General features: G+C 39.2%; 1 protein-coding gene across 2 annotated transcripts in view; it reads left to right on the forward strand.

Annotated features, from left to right (window-relative positions):
• Positions 1–17022, forward strand: part of hapln1.S (hyaluronan and proteoglycan link protein 1 S homeolog) — a 62824-nt gene that overhangs the window by 23693 nt on the left and 22109 nt on the right. For both annotated transcript variants that reach the window (XM_041580483.1, XM_018244396.2), the window contains exon 2: positions 6060–6183. In XM_041580483.1, the coding sequence (XP_041436417.1) occupies positions 6087–6183 (97 nt within the window). In that variant the 5' untranslated portion in view covers positions 6060–6086. The remainder of the gene's footprint in view (positions 1–6059; positions 6184–17022) is intronic.

The raw sequence follows: 17022 nt of genomic DNA on the forward strand, positions 1-17022 counted from the left end.
TTTTTTAAAAAACTTAAATTTTTCGAGTTTTGTAAAGTTTTTGCATTTTTTTGTGGATCATTCAGTGTTTTTTTTGTTTGTGCTTTTTCTATTCGGATCTTTTAATAATGTTCAATAATATTCATAGTTTTTGGAAAATTAGTTTATTTGTAGTTTCAAAAACCTCTAAAACCATAAATGCCAGCTTTATTTAAAGGAGAAGGAAAGTCTTCTTGCCACTTGTGGGTGCCAAATTTTTACTTACCTGAAACCCCGGGCTGGTGCTCCTATCAGCAGAAAACTGCACCGGCCCGGGGGTTATTCCAACGAGCACCACGGGGCAGACGCATGTTCAGTAGACGAAATATCCAATTTTTTAGTTAACGTTCAGCTTCTTGCTCTACTGCGCATACACAGCCGCACAAAGAAAGAGGAAGCAGGAAGAAGATTGCTTTGTGGTGCTCACTGGAATAACCCCGGACCGGTGCAGTTTTCTGCTGATAGGAACACCGGCCCAGGGTTTCAGGTAAGTAAATGCAATCACTTGGGGGTGCCTAATATTTGGCACTCCCAAGTGAAAGAAGACTTTCTTTCTCCTTTAACACACACACAGGGAGCACTCACACAGAACTGTGATGTCGTAGAGCTACCGTATATGGCTTGTGTTAATAATCAAAATAAAATGATCTGCACTCCCCAACTTGTAACTCTAAAGTAGTTGTTGTAGGTGCTATAAGCCTCTCACAGCTTGATCTACTTTGTGGATGAATAATGCATCTAATGCATTAAAGTCAATTGGCGTTTTCTCTTATGGTGGCTTATGTGCGTTTCTTTTAAGCAAATTTTTCGGTGGCAATTTTTTGCCGCAGTTTCACGAAAACATGGCTGGCAAATAAATTCGCTCATCACTATTAACGGACCTTAACAATCCTAGGTGACCCAGCCAGTCACCTCGCCCCCCCTTTTGCATGGTGACATAACGTGCTTACACTCTTGTTCGTGGGGTGACATCAAGTGGGGCACCAGAAAGCCCTGATACAATCTGCAGCAAGTGCCCAGACTAGGGGTAAGTGGATGGAAGAGTTCTGTTCCTGGCACCCCTTCACCTTTGCACCCTATGCACGTGCCTCTTCTGCCTAACCCTAGTTCTGGCCCTGCTGACAATCCCACTAGCCACCTGTATAATATCTCACCTTTCCTTTGAGCTTGTAAGATCTCATAAGCAAGGCCCTCCCCCCCATTGTATCCTAACAATATGTAAAAGTAACCTTGTGCATCTATTCTGGTAAAATATTTGTCCGTGTTAACTGTTATGTCTTGTATTTTAATTTACCTTACACTGTAAAGCACTTCAAGGAACAATGATGGATAATAATAATAAAATAATAATTGGGGTATCACAGGATAAATATTTATAATCATACATTACCAATATTATATGTTTTCCGACTGTGTACAAACTCATTTTTAAATGTTCCATACATACTTACCAGAAAGCCATTCAAATACCTTGAGGGTCCGTGCAGTTAGGTGGTGTAGTGAATGCGATCACTGGAAGTTAGCATAGTGCTGCTTCTTAATAGGCTTAGTGCCTGGAGATAAAAAAGCATCCCCTCCAACACGTACTCATTTGGATTTACTTCAGAAAAGACCCAGAAATAGAAACTTACCATAAAACCTGTGAAATTTCAGTATTCCCTTCAAGCAATATCTTTTGCCTCAAGCTACTCTTTCCCCTTAATAACAGCGCAAGAAATAGCCTTTAACTAAAATATAAACTGTAACTAACAAATCCCATCCTAAAACTCCTTCACAAACAGGAACAGTGTACGGAATGTACAGAACCAAAGGTGCCACTTCAATGCTGGGCTGAAATAGAAAGTGTAAAATAGAGTAGATTTACATTTGGAATGGAAATCAATAAGTGTGTGTGTGCTGTGAATAAGAAAGCTATAACTATATTATATTAATACCAAAACATCAGACTTCATATGACCACTATCTCACAATCAAAAGTTTTGGCAAGATAATTTGAAAAAGGCTATGATGGTGCTGATATAAATAAATTATCACACTTGAACCCACAAAACTTTCTAGGTTACTTGGAACTTTTCAGAAGTGGTAATCTACAACACCCCATGCAAAGTGCAACAAAAAGGGCTGCAATTGGCCAATTTTTGCACTTTGCCTTCTGTGTGTGCCTTCAACTGGGTTGGAACTAGGGGTAGGCAGAAGAGTCATGTGCCTAAGATGCAAAGATGGAGGGTTACCAGGCATGTAACTCTTCTGCCGCCTTCCCCTAGGTCGAACCGTTTGTATTCCCCACCTTGATAGCCCTTCACAATCCTTGTCATGTGCATGCTCGTTCATATATGCACACATAGGGGGGAGGCAACTTAGCCAGCTGGGTTGCCTAGGGTGTGGCACTGGCCTTGAATCGACTGCTGTCTGCTCTCAATTCATGAAAGGCAGGCAGGAGAAGGCAGTAAGGTGTAGTCCCTCAACCCCCTACCTGCAGTGTGGAGCTGTACAAGAAACATCCGACATTAGGGACTTGTCCTTACCACCTGCTCAGTCAGTTTGGACAAGGTTAGCTTCACCTCCTCACACTGTTCAGTTCACCAGAGGAAGGGAGGTGGAAGCCCCCAAAACAAAAGGGATGCAGTTCCCCAATAAAGTAGCATAATTGCCTTTATTCTATTCTATTCATCTGCAAAGTACATCGAGCTGTGAGAGGCTTATAGCACCTACAACAACTGCTTTAGAGTTACAAGTTGGTGAGTGCAGATCATTTTATTTTGATTATTACCACAACCCATATATTGTATCTCTACAACATCACAGTTCTGTGTGAGTGCTCCCTGTGTGTGTTAAATAAAACTGGTATTTATGCTGTCCATTACCATTATTAATAGAAGAAGTGTAGTTCGACAACACCACTCCATTCCTCCACTGGATAATGTGAAAGCCCCACTAAGAGAAAGGCTTAGTAGCAAATTTACTTACCTCCGTAAATTCGCCAGCGTAGATTCACCAGGACAACGCTAATTCACTAAAATCCAAAGTTGCATCCAGGGTGCCGAACACTGGCAAAGTAGCGATAGCGTTGCCTAATTTGCATACGGTGGGAAGTTAAAGTTGAATAGACGTATATGTTGCAGCAAATACATTACACTACACAAGCCCGGGAAACCTTAATAAAATAAAATAAAGTTGTTATATTGCCCTACACATGAGCCCAGTGTATAGTTTATGTGCCATATGTTAGGAAATGTAGGGAGGAAGCGGGTTACCCCAAAAAATGTAACGCTATTTTTCAGCCTATCACCCTGAAAAAGAAAAATACGCTAGCGTTTTTTGGGACTTAGGAAAATTTTCAACAATTTTTTTAGGAAGTCTTATCTACTCTATTGCACTTCGTCTGGTCTGAGGTGGTGAAGGCAAGTCTGTCGCAAGAGTTAACATTCAGTAAAATCTGCATCTTAGTGAATTTGCGCAGTTACGTCCATTCGCCAGAGCGCAACTTCGCCAGGCATTAGGGAGAGAAGTACCGCTAGAGTCTCTTCGCTAGTGAAGTTACGCCAGCGACCGTTAGTAAATCTGCAAAGTAACGAAATTAAATGAAAAGTGATTCGCTAGCGTTAATCACTTCACCTTTTAGTAAATTTGCCCCTTATTGTGTAGCCCTGCTCTGCTCAAAATTTAAGGTGGGTTATTTATCAAAGTCCAATTTTATCTCAACATTTTCTGCTACAAACGCCGATCAAATCCGCTCTGGTTTTTTATGCTTATTTATTATTACATTTTCCCGAAAATTTGCTATGCGGGGAAAAATCCGGATTTCATGATTTCACCCAATAATTCGATTTCTTACACTTTTTTGCCCGAAAACTCAGAAAAACTTCTCCCGTTGACTTATATGCAACATGCATAGGTCTGAGAGGGCAGATTTTCTAATCCTGACTTTTCCATCCTCGGGGTTTAGTAAATTCTGAAAAATGTGTGATTTTTTAAAAGTCAGGTTTTATAAAAAAAAAATCACAATTTTTTCAGGATTTGGTAAATTAGTAATAACCCCCCTTAGAGTTTCAGTATTGTATCTACTGCACTTGCATCAGCAAAAGGATGATTTATCAAAAGGTAATGTAATCAAACATCCAAGATGATAGAACGTATGACACAGTGTAATATCTGCCTGGATTTGAACCAAGGACCTGCAATTTACTATGGAGTCAGAAATTCCCTTAGCTCCGTATGTTCAGGCGACTGTGTGAGAGTATTCTGGTAGGCATGGTCTGCTGTAGTTGTTATTTATCTGCCCACAGCTGCTCTGAGTTTCTCATCAGTTTCCCTATGAAAGCTTGCTAGAAGCTCATTCACTGCCTGCTGAAGGTCAAGTCTGCTTGTACCCGGGTGCTCTGATCCCCTCTGATATGCTGTGTAAAAAATGGCAGGATAATACACCACACATCGCCAATCTTTGCAATGGAAAAAAAACTAAAAAAAGGTGTAAAATTTTTACTCATTTTTCTTGGAGTGACTTCCATACAACTTTAAATTTCCCACCCTATGCAAATTGACCTAAGCTCAAGATCACTAGCGAAAATTCGCCCATTAGTGTATCTGCCCCTTGGTGTGCTGGATTCTGGTCTAGATGTCTTTTTCTTCTTTGGCCTGGTCCTTAAGTTCCCTGATATACATAGTGACTTAAGGTACTGGTACACACGGAGATTTGCCGCCCCATTTGCAGTGCTTCATTTTCCAAAGTCGCCCGAAATTGCCTCGCACACACGAAGAATGGGTTCTTATGGTGTATGTATGTGCCACCAAAATAGATATAACTGCTTCTTGGCTAAAAATTATAAAATGATTTGTAGAATTATAAAATTTACATCACTGCCCAGCTCTAGTGATGGGCGAATTTATTCGCCAGGTGGGAACTCGCAGTGAATTCCCACGATTCGCTGCCGGCATAAAAAAAAAATGATGCCGGCAAAAAAGAAACGGATGCCGGCGTCAAAAACGGACGCCAGCGTCAAAACGGACCCCGGCGCCATTTCGCCCCCAAATTTGCCCATCACTACCCAGCTCCATAGTTTGTACATTCAGCTAGCACTGCAAAATTCCTGAAACTCCCGGTTCCTCTTGCAGTGTCTAGGCTGGCAAGGGTTAAATCCAACCAGTAACAACTGTCATTAGTTTTATTCTATAGTGGTATAAAAATAATTCTTTGTTATTAGGGAAGTTTATCCGTAGGAGCTGTGAATATGAACAGTAATGCCTTTTTATTTTAAGAAGCCAGATCTACATACATTACACAAATACAGTATATAGCATTTTTGAAACCTTTGTAAATGCCAGAAAAGTCCAGAAATCCCAATTCCATTCTTTCTCTAATTCATAATCGGTAGGAAGGATTCCTCCGCAGTACCTCTTGCCTGCTGACTGCAGACACTTTACCTTGCACATCAAAGGAGCATGTCAGCATTCTACGTAAAAATGAATGGAAATCAATCAGGGCAACTGCAGTGGTAGTATAAACAAACCACTATGCTGCGAGCATGCTTGTACTCTCTGTATTGTATGTCAGGGTAAAATGGTAAGTAGCTATTTCATGAACTATAAATGATAGACTTTAACAGCTCTTTTACATAGGTATTGCTATAATTAAAGGAAATATGCAAATAAAAATGTAATTCAATCTTAAACAGTTATCAGATCCCTATCCCTATTGTTTTATGTTTAAGCTCTAGCCTTTTATTGTTTGTAACCTGAAACTATATTGCTGATTTATAATATTCCCTTGACAAAAATTGAGGATTTTGGCTTGTTTTTTTTTTTTTTTTTTGTGATTGTACCAAATAGTTATTCTCTTTGTCATAAATGTGCATTTCCCAGAAGTAAGGGAGAACTTAACTGATGCATTCTTTACCTTGTTCAGGAGTTCTAGCAAACTTGGTCAGTGCAGGATAGGCTGAGACACCACTTTCGTGTAATGCCAAGTTAGGCAGCAGCAGCTGCTGCAAGGACGGAAAGATTTCTAATGTTCTCAAGCTTCTTTGTATGTGATGCTCTTTCAGTGAAGAAGATCCTTTTGGCTTTTGAAGATGAAGAGCCTACTTTGCCTGGTGCTAATTCCTTTGTGTTGGGCTGCACATCATGGGAACTCCACTGTGTATCTCGACAGGATCATTCACATCCACGGTAAGGAGACAATATTTCTTTACAGGTAATTTAGTAACATACAGAGGTAGAAGGCTCCCTTTTTCTCTCCAGTGTCTCATATTATGCTGCATTGACTGTTTCCCCTCTCTGCTGTTACTTTTTTCTTGCTAAGTTTGCACTCGGGTTCTGCAGTGCTGGGCTAATCAAAAGCCAAGCCAGCCTTCTGTTACAAATATTTAATATACAATCTAAGCGATCAACTGCTGTATTTACATCTAAACTCAGCTCTGTTTAAACTCCAGTCCATTTGCATTCTCTGGGAACATGCTGATTTCAGGGCTGCTGCAGTGTCCTTCACATCATATTCAGGTGCTAGAGTTTTATACAGTTGAATGTACAAGGGATACAGAAATCAAATGTTTTATCTCATGCCTGGGCCCTGAAGCTGTTATTAATGTCCCTTTTGCCTATTTCTTTTTCCAAATCAGGATCCCCCCTGCAGTGCATTGCAGCTTTTTGAGTGTTGTTTCCTTTAGTAGAAAAGTCACAGTAAAAGGAAAGCTGTAATGCAGCAAAAGAATCGCAGAAGAATGCCTTTATGCCACAGGCGCTTTTATTAAACAGCATTGCACAATAGAAGGGAGAAAGCAAATCAAGTTCAAAATCATGTTTAATACATTCTTTCATGAGAACTGTCAGAACAACAAATACCATTGCAATGCTTATATCACATGTGCAGATGTTAAACTTTACATGCTATTAAGCTTTGGCGGCATTTAAACATGAGCTTTGGAGTTAAGGCAGTCAATATCAATCAGTCATACAGTCTGACAGTTCTCTGGCTTCCCCCACTGAAATCCACGCAGATATTTGCAGGCCTGATTTTACTGAGATAGAGATATCAACCTATCAGTTTTTAGATTAAAAATTGATCCTGTGTTTTATTATTGGGTACACTTGATAGAATGTATAGCAGATTCTCTAGGAAGATCAGACTCATAAAGCAACTGTATATCTACTGCAAAGTAATCAATGCGTTCGTGGGGTGACCCATGCCTCAGAGACCACTTTAGCCCCTTTCTGGCACACTTGACAATAGCAGTAACAATTGAAACCTATGCATATAGGCACAATTTTTATAAAATATGATAGGTCCTGCGTGCCTACACCATACATTCTGCACTATAGGCTTCATGGCCTTCCAACACAAGAAACTGAAGGGCTATCACCATGCCCAGATTAGAATAAGGTACGAGTGGCCTAAGGGTGGACTAGTGTTAAATCGAGCCCTGTGAATCACTGCCACAGGTATTGTGAGGGACAGGGGCGATCCTGGCCCCTCCGCCGCCTGAGGCAGCAGCAGTTGCTGCTGCCCCCCCTCCCCTGGAAATTTGCTCTTAAAGTGCCAGGAGCAGCATTTTTGCTGCCCCTGGTACCTAGTGGGGCGCTGCCGTCTGAGGTGACCGCCTCAACTCGCCTCATTGGCGAAGCACCCCTGGTGAGGGATATCCCAGCAGAGGGTGTTTGTTCAACTCTTGTTCCGGCTTTGCCTTGCTGGCATATCTAGGTATACTTGCTGTGGTTGATAGCCTTCTCACATATTCAGGCCTGACATTAGAATGTAAGCTGCACTGCTGCAGGGACTATTCTGCAAAGTATGTCAGCACTATTTAACTAAATAAATAATATATTTTTCAATAAGATGCTATTAAAAGTGAATCTGTCATCCATATATATAAAGCTGTATAGTAAAAGTCTTTTCCAAATTAGACATGAAACCCAAATTCTTTTTTCCATTAAAACATCCATACTTGTTATAAATGCAGGATTTCAGCTGTCAATCATATATAACCTGCCCCTCCTCTATGCCTTAGGCTGACTGGTTTAAATAATTTATATAGTGTAAGTAAAGTTTATTTTGCTTAACAAACACAATAGATAAGAATTTGGAATTATTTCCTGGGGTGACAGGTCCCCTTTAAATAACCTCTACAGTGGATTCAGTATCTTCTATGACAATTAAGAAGTAAATTCCATCTGGGTGTTAGTTTTTTTAACCCAAAACTTCAGTTGTATTAATTTCGGTGTCACTGACATTCACTAAAGTGCGAATTTTCCATAGTGTTACCTTTTGCCAAAGTTTCCTTCACCAGCGTAGGCCTGGCGAACTTATAAGATGAAGCTACATCCTCCTCAGTCTTATGTCAGTGACATCATATCCTGTAAGCAGGGGGGGTAATAAAAATGATAAAAAAACGCCACTTCAAGCATTTGCAACAACATCTCTTATAAAGACATATATATGCCCTCTATGTACCCGCCCTATTCAAATTGACCAACACGTAAGTGTACTAACAAAGTTTCGCTAGGCCAAAACAAATGGTAGCAAAAGTTTGCTATGAAATGCTTGTGCTGACAAATTAACACTAGTGAAATTTCGCCAGAGTTGGGCTGCAGAGATGCAACTTCGCATATTAGTGAATTAGCCTGACAAAGTGGCGCAAACTGTGGCAAAGCCTTCACAGGCGAAAAATTCGCCCTTTAGTGAATTTCCTATATTCCTTCTTGCTAATACATACCTGTACTGTTCTACAGTTACCCATGAAAAGGATCTGGTTCTTGAGAAACTGGTGAGAGTGAGAACGGCAAATGGCTACAAGCTTTAGCTCTCTAGATAATGTTTCCCTCTTCCATAAAGAATTATAGAGTTAGTTACTGACTATTGAAAATTGGCATTGCTCTTCTGCAGTTAAGTGGCCCCTTAACACAACCACTTGTTGGTGGTCCTTCCTGCTCAGAACTTCTACTTTTGTTCTGAAATACGCTACTACTTGTAATGTAAACACATGTCTTTTAGCAGAGACTCGTGTTTATAAAATACTTTCTGGAGATTTATTCCACCTGTCAGGACTCAGTTCTTTGTCTCAGAATTTCCTGTTATACAGTTTTCAGTTTTTAAAAAACGACAATAAAATGCAGGAAGATGTTCTATGTATAGAGCCCTTTTCCTTAAACAACTGTCTCCACCGGTAATTTATATCCCGTGGATTTGTGCATTTCATTTAACACTTTATTAATTGTAGTACTAACAATACAAATGGCTTTTCAACTATTTTAACATAGGCACATTTAACAAAGGGAGGGGGGAACACATACAGACTAGTGATGGGCGAATTTGGGGCATTTCGCTTCACCGAAAAATTTGAGAATTTCCAGCAAAATTCACAAACTGCAAAAAATTCGTGAAACGGCGCCGGCGTCTTGTCTTTGATAGCCGACACCTGTTTTTGACACTGGCGTCTGGTTTTTGGTGAAATTGCGCTGGCATCCAAAAAAAACAGATGCCAGCGTCCATTTTTTTTGACGCCAGTGAATTTTTGCAGCTGTTTTGCCAATTTATTCGCATGTCGGCGAGTCACAGGAATTCTGCGCAGGGCCGGATTTACCCTCCTTGCCCCCCTAGGCCAGCTACTGTGCCGCCCCCCCCCCCGCACTGCATTTTCTGGATGTGAATCTTTTTTCCAATCAGGACATTTATGCAAAAGTGGATCAGATGGATCAACTAGCAGTTAGGCTTGTTTGAGATATATCTATATATATTCTCTATATATAGACACCTTTTTATACATAGATGCAGAGAGAGATGTGTCCCTTGTTTTGATAAGTTTGTCAATTGTGCTCCAGTGGGCAGCCGCAGCACCAGTTAAATATTTATTATAAATAAAAAGTCAAATCTTGGCAGCATCATAATCTTTGTAGTTCCTATTTCTCAGCAGACATTATCCCTTATAATACATGAGTGATACTCCGAGTTCCCTGTGTAACTCAGCCTGCAGCCTTGTGTCTTTATATGGTCACAGAACCCCTCAGTGACTTCTAATATCCTTATCATTTACAGTAGGGGGTACATTATCCCTTATAATACATGATAATACCCCGACTTCCCTGTATAACTCAGCCTGCAGCCTTGTGCCTTTATATGGTCACAGAACAACCCCGTCAGTAACTTCTAATATCCTTATCATTTACAGTAGGGGGTACATTATCCATTATAATACATAAGTGATACTCAGAGTTCCCTGTATAACTCAGCCTGCAGCCTTGTGCCTTTATATGGCCATAGAACCCCTCAGTGACTTCTAATATCCTTATCATTTACAGTAGGGGGTACATTATCCCTTATAATACAAGAACTGGAATGGTTTTCATTTTGTAGGAAGCAGGAAAGGGACATAAAAAAATCTGTAACAGGTTTAGAAGTTAGAACACTTGTGATTCTGCACCTCCAGCAAATCTGCAAGTTGACTATGACATATTTCTCTACATGGCCGATATACAGCAGATCTGCAGGGGAAATATTAAATGTACATACCAGGAACAGATCACCTTGCTGGGACACACGCAGCACAGCAGAGGCAGCAGCAGCACGAGCACAAAGAGGAGTGGGAGGGGGCGGAGCCACAGCGGGAGATAGGCTGGAGGAGCGGTCCTAAAGCCAGCCGGATCTATCAGGAGCAGCCGACTTACACAAGATGTTAGGGGGCGCCTTCTTGCCGCCCCTAACATCTTGCCGCCCTAGCCCCGGGCCTAGGGGGCCTTTCCCTAAATCCGGGCCTGATTCTGCGCGAATTTGCGCCTGCCGAATAAATTCGCCCATCACTAATACAAACTAATAATTAAAATCAGGTAAAAAGTCTTACTGGTTTTCAAGGTATAAATGCTGAACTCCTGCCCCACTACCTACCAGCTGCATTCCTCTTTACATCTTGGAAGAAGTTCCTGCACCCTAATATTAAGCCATTTTTGGACCTTCAAAACTGTCTCTATTGTTACTCTAATGGTGAGGCTTGTTGCTGTCTAAAGGTGTATGCAACAGAAATACACAGGCAAATAGATGTAATGGTGAGTAGCATTAATTGTATAACAGATAAGAATAGTATGCATAGTCAGGTGAATAGTTAACAGACTAGAAATGCTGTAGATATACATACAAATGCAAGTCTGTTGTTCATAATTACTTTCTATATTCAAGGATACATTTGTTAGTTCTATATTTATCTGATTTCTTATCAGCCAACACCTACATACAGTACAATTTCCCAGTGGTAGTCTGAGCCATGCTGTTGATTAATTATGCATTAAACAGTAACATTATAAACACCTTTACTGTTTATAGATCCCCAGAATAAATTATTCTACCTGTTAAATATTCAGTGAGGCCCATAAATCTTTGGACAGAGACAACATTTTTCTAATTTTGGTTCTGTACATTACCACAATGAATTTTAAATGAAACAACTCAGATGCAGTTGAACTGCAGACTTTCAGCTTTAATTCAGTGGGTTGAACAAAAAGATTGCATAAAATTGTGAGGAACTAAAGCCTTTTTTTAACCCAATCACTTTATTTCAGGGGCTCAAATGTAATTAGACAAATTAAAAAACTAAAAATAAAATGTTCATTTCAATGGCAATGGCAGCCTGAAGTCTTGAACTCATGGACATCACCAGATTCTGGGTTTCCTCCTTTTTAATGCTCTGCCAGGCCTTTACTGCAATGGCTTTGCAGTGCAGTGCAGTTTGTGGGCCTTTCTGCCTGAAGTTTTGGATCATGAGCTGTTGAGGTTGATATTTGTTTCTTCTGTCCAAAGAATGTTTTTCCAGAACTGTGCTGTTTTTTTTTTTTTTTAGCAAACTCCAATCTAGCCTTTCTATTCTTGATGCTTATGAGTGGCTTGCACCTTGCAGTGCACCCTCTGTATTTATTTCATGCAGTCTTCTCTTTATGGTAGACTTGGATATTGATACACTACCTCCTGGAGAGTGTTGTTCACTTGTTTTGGCTGTTGAGAAGCGGTTTCTCTTCACCATGGAAATGATTCTGTGATCATCCACTACTGTTGTCTTCCTTGGATGTCCAGCTCTTTTTGTGTTGCTGAGTTCACCAGTTCTGTCCATCTTTCTTAGGATGTATCATACTGTAAATTTTGCCATTCCTAATATTGTAGCAATTTCTCGGATGGGTTTTTTCTGTCTTTGCAGCTTAAGGATGGCTTGTTTCACCTGCATGGAGAGCTCCTTTGACCGCATGTTGTCTGTTCACAGCAAAACCTTCCACATACAAGCACCCCCCCCTCAAACAAACTCCAGGGCTTTTATCTGCTTCATTAATAATGACATAATGAAGGAATTACCAACACCTGCCCATGAAATAGCCTTTGAGTCAATTGTCCAATTACTTTTGAGCCCCTGAAATTAAGTGATGGTGTGAAAAAAAGGCTTTAGTTCCTCACATTTGTATGCAATCTTTTGCTTCAACCCACTGTATTAAAGCTGAAAGTCTGCAGTTCAACTGCATCTGAATTGTTTCATACAAAATTCATTGTGGTAATGTACCAAAACCAAAATTAGAAAAAAAGTTGTCTCTGTCCAAAGATTTAAGGGCCTAACGGTACATAAATTTAAATTTTGTTTTTGTTTGTATGTCAAATACTGTACTCATAGAATAAACCATTGTACTTTGTGCAAATTCTGTGAGTGCGGTGCTTTATTGTCTCTCTTGCACTGGCTCAGACTGTAAATTATATCCTTATAAACAATGTGTTCAGAACTTGCCATTTAAAACTTAAAAAGACAGCACTTGAAAGCTCTCTTTCCCAGAAACCCTTTCCTCTGCTGCTTGAATCCAAGCATTGATTGTCCACTCACCAGGGTCCCTGCTAGCTCGCTTGTTCCTATTGACTTTTGGCTGGATCTAATACAGTATGGCCAACAATAACATCAGATATTGTGTATAGGGAAGAATGGGGAGTGAGCAAGGAGGAACTGAAGGGACAGAGCGAAGGAGAAGTTCCTTAGTTAACATTGTACATCTGATTGTATTTAGAAAGTTCCTTATTTCCATGGGACAAAGCTTGTTTCACTTTGATTAAAATTCCCCTAAAAATCCCTAGAGGCATAATGTATATAATTACACTAATCTGTATTGTACAGTGAGAGCAATGTTAATGTTTAATTACAGTCAATTCATGGAAGAAAATCAAAGATATTAAATAATATTACAATAAATAAAAATAAACCAAATGAAACCACAACTGCACAACAGATAAATATTCTGGCATCATGTAGCATATCAGTCTGACTCAGCTAGTCAACGTGTACTCAGTATGGATGATTGAATGGTACAAAGTAAACAAATAAGGTGGCCAAGGAAAATATGATATGGAATTCGATTTTAAGAGAAGGCAACCCTATGAAAAAATCTTACAAATGAAAAAGCCAAATTCTGTGTAATTTAATTTTGAAATCCATCTGATACTGAATATCTTAAGGGTCATTGAGGTGTTGAATCATCGGTTGAAATATGTGAAACATGTGCCCCAGGTATAATGTCCAAGCCATAAATTCAAAGGATGAGCACATTATTCTAGAAAGTACATTTTACAAAGTTCAAAATGGAAGTGGTGGTGCTGCCCATTTTTCTGTAATAAATTAGAACTGGCCAATGATTAAAGTATTTTCTGTAGCCATTTTATGTGCTGTCTGATGTCGTATATTTTGCTCACATTTATCCTCAGTGTTTCCAATTAAGTATTTTACAGCAAGTGCAGCATGTACTCACGGTAACCTTCTCAAGGTCTTCTAATCTGTCTTAAAGGCAGTTTGTGTGTTCTTGTTCTAAGGGCATTTAGGGACATGAAATTGATATGACCAATCCAGGATAACAAGATGTTTGCTACACTACTTAAGGCAAGGAACTGTAATACAAATGTTTAAAAGCTTTTCCAAAGACAGAAATAGAAGTATTTTTATAGCAATAATGAACTGCAATGCAATGAACAGTTTAATTGCAAAGTAAATTATTTAATTTGAAATGGCTTGTTTTATTGTTTTGGCTTGATTTATTATTCACTAAATTATAAGCTGCCAAAAAGTGTATTTGCAGGAAACTCTGGCTGTGAAAAAAAATATTATAATTGTTAGAATTAGAAATATTGCACAGTGCAATAATAATGACATATGTGTGTCATAAACTTGTAATTCACAGCCTCTACCTGGCTCTTTCATTATCTTTCAGTACCCCACAGGGCTGAATTTTTTCTTTTTTGGTGATTGGTTTAATTCGATTAAATTGCAAACAGACCAATGAATTAATGGAATGTATACATCGTTTTTTTTATTATTTTACTATGTATTTATTTTATGGGATAAGGCGGTCGCCACTAGTCTTTTGGCAAAGGAGGGCCTAAAGATTCTGCAGTTTCATGCCTGTTGGTTGAGTAGTCAGTATACCTTTCTTTTTTTAAGGAGTGTCATTGCACTCTTGCCCTTTCACACATTGTTTTCTGCTCTGTGTGATTTTTGAAGTACTTGCTCAGGCTTAAATAAAAAAAACAAAATTAATTATTGGAATGGAAAGATTAATTCCATGTTTTTTTTTTTTTTTTACATATTCTGCTTCTATCGACATAGCTCTGGGCTCAGATTACAGCAGAGATGGGGGGGGGAGCAAACTGAGCATGCTCAAGCCCTAGCCCTGGAGGTTTAAGATGAAAATAGGAAGTCTGATACAGAAGCCCATGTGTACACAATAGAAGGAAAGAAATGCTGTGTTTATTTTGACAGAGGACTCTCTTTCTGATAAGGCTTACTTAGTTTTAACCTTTCCTTCTCCTTTAATCAGGCTCATTTGGATGTATGGTCAACTGTAGGAAATATGCAGTGTCTAGCTATGATTAATGGATTTGAAATGGATATTGCATACAATAGGGCAGATTTCAGTGAGGAAAATGTTTATGATGTGAAAAGTGATAGGCAAGATTCAATTTGGGATGAAATTCAATTAGAAACACTTATCTCATGGTTTATCATGTGAAAACTCTATTGACGTGTATGGGGAAAAAACTGGAACTGAATTAGGAGAAAAGCTTTTTCCCTCAAATTAAATCTCATCCATGAGTTTCCAAGGTGATTAACCATGAGATAATTTTTTCTCACTGAGCTGAATCGGGCCCAGTATTGGAATGTACAAATTGTAAAACTTTTTGGGAAAAAACGTCTCTTAAAAAACTTTCTCTTGCCAATCGTCCCACAGTCTCTCAGCTGTATAAAAAATCTCCAAAAATTGTATGTAGATCAATGCCTACGGCAACAGAGAAAGAAACAAAAACAAAAAATAGTACAATATGTTTCAATATTACACCATACACCCAGGGGCAGATTTACATATGGTCGAATATCGAGGGTTAATTAACCCTCGATATTCGTTCGATTCGAAGTCGTAGTCGAAGGTCGAAGTAGCCAAAAAAAAACATTCGAAAAAAACATTTTTTTTTTGTTCTATTCCTTCACTCGAGAAAAGTAAATGGGCCCCCCAGTGTCCAAATTATTTTCTTGTGGTGTATTTCCCCTTCAATCTTTCCACTTCTATTGGCAACATGCACGATTTGTCCACTCAGTTACCACCACCGTTTGGCCAAATTGCCTACTAACAAACTGGAGGTATGGTATATTGTCCGTAGTGTTTAGTGGATCTCTCCTTCCTCTTTAGGTCAGCTTCTCATGTCCCCATAGAGAGATATAAATATATATATAAATAAATATAGATGTATGCATTACACAGGATATTGCAGCTTCTACATGGGGGCCCTGTCAGCGTGTATATTCCCCTAGTGGCTCTTCCTGTGATCTCTGTGTGACATCACTTCCTGCCTGATGCAAGAATTCCAAACACATTCCAGTATTGGAATGTGTATGTATTTATTAAAGGACAGGGAAAGCCTAAAGGTGGCCATTTCTGTTGCACAATATTCGGTTAATCTATGGCGGGAGACGAGTCAAAACCAATACCTGCAGATGACTTGGATTTCGGCTCGTCAATTAGGCTGGCAAGAAAATTTTGATTGGGTGCCTTTGAAGGCACCTGAACATCACCCACTGTTAGTGCAGAATTGTCAGATTTCTATTATTACTACCGGTATATTTAACTATTCAGCATTATTGTATTGTAACTTCTATTGCCACCTTAAGTCCCTTGGGGGGAAGAGCATCTTTAATCTCTTACCTCTCATACAAGATGGTAATCCTGTACAAAGTGTACTGCCATAAGATTGAAAAAAAAAAATAATAATTCGCTTTTTCTGGTTCTGTTTTTAATTGAATCCTTATGTCTAAAGTTTAAAATATGTACTGAAAACAAATTCAACTTTACCGTATTTTGCTCTCTGAAAATATACAATTTTCACGGCACATCTGGATGTGAGAAATTATGTTTTTTGTGAAGTTAATGTACAAAGCAAATGGCAGGAGTATAATCACGGCCGCTGAAGAATTATCGATCCATCAAATCAGAATTTATATACAGGTACTTAAAAATGGTAAAAGTTAATAAACTCATTTTTGTTTATTTCTTTTATTTAGCGGCTTCATGTTCTGGAAAACACTGCTGAGCAGATGCCTTGTTGTTCAGCCTTTCTCCAGGAGTGTATTAAGGCTTTTGCACCTCCAGCATATGGACCTCCCACAGTGGAGCTTCCCGCAGTAACGACCCTTGAGAAAGTTCTCTCAGTAATTAGCACATGCAGAACTGTCAAACTTCCAACTATGACTGACCTTATGTGTTCACAAATAGAAACCTTTATATTCTTAACTGTACAGGAGTCCACCTGTTTATAAAATATGCTCCTCTTCTCCAAGTCTACCGGCAGATTGATATGGATAACATTTTAGAAGAGATAATTTGTTTGAGTTATTTAATGTGGCAGATGTTCTCTAGTATTTAGGACCCCCCACAGAAGGGGATTAAAAAATAAGAACAGGTGGTTCAGTCAATATTACAGAACAATCAGAAATCATACTCAGATCTATCTTTGAGCTACTA

This window comes from Xenopus laevis, chromosome 1S (assembly GCF_017654675.1).
Source record: "Xenopus laevis strain J_2021 chromosome 1S, Xenopus_laevis_v10.1, whole genome shotgun sequence".
NCBI lineage: Eukaryota > Metazoa > Chordata > Amphibia > Anura > Pipidae > Xenopus > Xenopus laevis.